We start from the raw sequence: 3010 nt of genomic DNA on the forward strand, positions 1-3010 counted from the left end.
TGTAATTTATTCAAATATATTTTATTTTATATAAAAACGTGAAATATATTTCATTAAGTGGTAAACACGAGATATAACTGTTTATGAGATTTTTGTACTGCGTGAGTGACATGACGTCATAACGAGCGAAAGGTTACATTGCGTGGGTTTGTGTTAATCTATTTAGCTTTCATTTTGTTGTTTATTCGAATATATTTATTTTATATAAGAAACGTGAAATATAATTTCATAAAATGATAATCACAAAATATAACAGTTTATAAAAAAATTGTACTGCGAGAGCGACATGACGTCATAACGCGCGAAAGATTACTTTGCGTGGGTTTGTGTTAATCTTTAGTTTTCATTTTGTAATTTATTCATATGTATTTTTATATAAAAACGCGAAATACAATTTCATAAAGTAATAAACACGAAATATAACAGTTTATAAGATTTTAGTACTGCGAGAGCGACATGACGTCATAACGTGCGAAAGGTTACTTTGCGTTGGTTTGTGTTAATCTATTTAGTTTTCATTTTGTAATTTATTCAAATATTGTAGCAGGTATGAGTAATAGGCCAAGTGGCTTCTTGTCTTTATTGAAGCTTGGCGCCAACTGGCGAATGCAGACCCGAGTCAGCCGAGTCAGCTGACCCCCGCAGTGGGCATGCTGCCGGCCCGGCTGCCCAACATATCCTACATCCCCCTCCCAAGCTGTTAATGTACTACGTACATGTAGTACAAGAAACAAATATGAAACGTATTGTACACTGGAAGAAACAAAACAACAAAAGAAGTTGTACTACGTACATGTAGTACAAGAAACATAACTATGAAACGTATTGTACACTGGAAGAAACAAAACAACAAAAGAAATTGCTTAATTACAACACGCCTGAGGGGCAAAAATGAATACAACTCTCACACAGTATATATGACTGCACAACACTTAGCAAGTTACACATGAACAGTTCACATCAACACTAGTCCACTACATAATCTGACAGCCACAAAGGCTGTTTCACACATCTCTTAGGGCGGTTCACAGGCTGTGGTTGCTGAGGGTGCGGAGCAGGTGCCTCTACCAGCGGCGAGGACGGCAGGGGATTTGCGGGGGTCGGTGTTGTAGATGTAACGGGGCATCTGACGGGGCGGAGATGCTTGCGGTTGCGTGACGTGACACGTCCACTGCCATCCATCTTCACCGAGTACTTCCGGAATGGGCACACCTCCGTGACCACACCTCGCTTATCCCAGACTTTGGTAGCCTGATTTTGCACCCACACTTTGGTGCCGGGTACCAGAGGAGGGAGGGTCTTGGGTGTTCCTTGCTTTACGATCCAATTTTCCTGCTGTTTTGCTGCCTCGAGTTCCCTCGCGCGCAAAGCCTGCTGCCAAAGTACATCCACTTTGTAATGCTGCCTGTGTACTGGGACACCATCCCGCAACTGCTGCCCATAGCCAACTGCGCCGGGGATTTGTCTACACCACGCAGGGGGTGTTCAGATATTGTAGCAGCGCCACCGACGCCTTGTCCACGTCAAGGCCGCCCCCGGGGCCTGTGTTGTCACGCAGCAGTCTCTTAGCAGACTTCACTGCTGCTTCAGCCCGGCCGTTAGGACTGAGGGAAGTGAGCGGACGCGACTCGCCGCTCCACCCCCCACCTCCTGAAGAATTCGTACATCTCTTCGCTGGTGAGATTCGTTCCGCCATCCGTTGAGACTGATTCTGGTGCCCCCCACCTCTGAAAGTACTGGCGGAATACTGATGACAGCTTGCCTGAAGTAGCCCCGTTAGGGAAGTGTGCCAGCTCAAGCCACCCCGTAAGCCTGTCTGCGTAAGCCATGTATACATGCCCATCAAGTTGGCATAAGTCTGCTACCGTGTGCTGAAACGGGTACTCAGGAGGGGGCGTAAAAGTGAGGGGCTCGGCTGCCAGAGATGGGGCGTGAGCGTTGCAGGTAACACAGGCGTCTCGATGGCGCTGTAGGTCGCCCTCCATGCCAGGCCAATACACTGACTGCCTCGCCCTGCGTAGCATCCCGTCTAGTCCCTGGTGGCCAGCATGGAGATTAGCAGTCACGTGCCGGCGGATAGACTCTGGGATGACAAGGCGGACATGCCCCTGGTCATATGTATATGTCACCAGCCCTTGTGACATAGCCAGCCTGTCTCTTACTCCATAATACTGACGGAGACAGGATAATTCTTGGGCACAGTGCGGATGCCAGTCGCCCGCCGTCACTCTGGCCAGAAGCAGCTGGTACTCTGGGTCCTCTGCAGCTGCCTGCACCACCGCTGTATTGTCAAGCACAACGCAATTTCCGTCTGCAAGTGCGGCAACAGTCGCAGACGCCACTGCCATTTCTATGTAACAAGCCTGTTCCTCATCCATGACGTCTGGTGTTGCACACAATGTTGGGTAGCGTGACAGGAAGTCCGCGGCGGAGTTGCGTTTTCCGGGGATGTACTTTATCTGGAATCTAAACTGAAGCGTTTTTTTCCTTCAGAGCAAACAACCTTGGGTTTACGATGTCCTTTAGCTCTCTGTCACCCAAGAGCTTGACAAGTGGGCGGTGGTCGGTGATGATAAGTAGGTTTGGACACCCGAGCAGGAAGAGGCGGGCCTTGCGGAGACACCATGCGACCGCTAATGCTTCGCCCTCCACCGGTGCGTAGCCAGCCTCAGTAGGTGTGAGGTGACGGCTGCCACAAAGTGCGAGACGCCACCCACTCTTGCAGCAGTACGGACTTTCTTGCATCGAGCAACGGCAATATTGTTGCAGCACCACAAATCCTATGCCCACCTTACTCCAATCAGTGATCACAATAGTGGGTCTGTTCTTATCATAAAATGTGAGGCCCTCCTTAGCGAGGCTGCAGACCACCTCTTGAGCATGCTGGAATTTCTTTCGCAGGTTCTCGTCCCAATACACTTTCTTGCCTTGGGGTTTTTTCAGCAACTCGCGAAATGGTTCCATGACTGGGGCAGTGGCAAGGAAGGGTGCTAGCTGATTCACGAACCCA

The 3010-nt window shown here is 49.0% G+C and overlaps 1 protein-coding gene across 1 annotated transcript; it reads right to left on the minus strand.

Annotated features, from left to right (window-relative positions):
- Positions 1-2466: 2466 nt before the first annotated feature.
- LOC143024140 (uncharacterized) lies at positions 2467-3010 on the minus strand (the record flags this gene model as incomplete). The annotated part of the gene is given in 1 exon segment (XM_076182922.1): positions 2467-3010. A coding segment is annotated over 1 exon segment (544 nt), but the record flags the coding sequence as incomplete, so codon positions are not given.

Source organism: Oratosquilla oratoria, unplaced genomic scaffold (assembly GCF_046742065.1).
Source record: "Oratosquilla oratoria isolate Oo_2021 unplaced genomic scaffold, ASM4674206v1 SCAFFOLD96, whole genome shotgun sequence".
In the NCBI taxonomy this organism is placed as follows: domain Eukaryota; kingdom Metazoa; phylum Arthropoda; class Malacostraca; order Stomatopoda; family Squillidae; genus Oratosquilla; species Oratosquilla oratoria.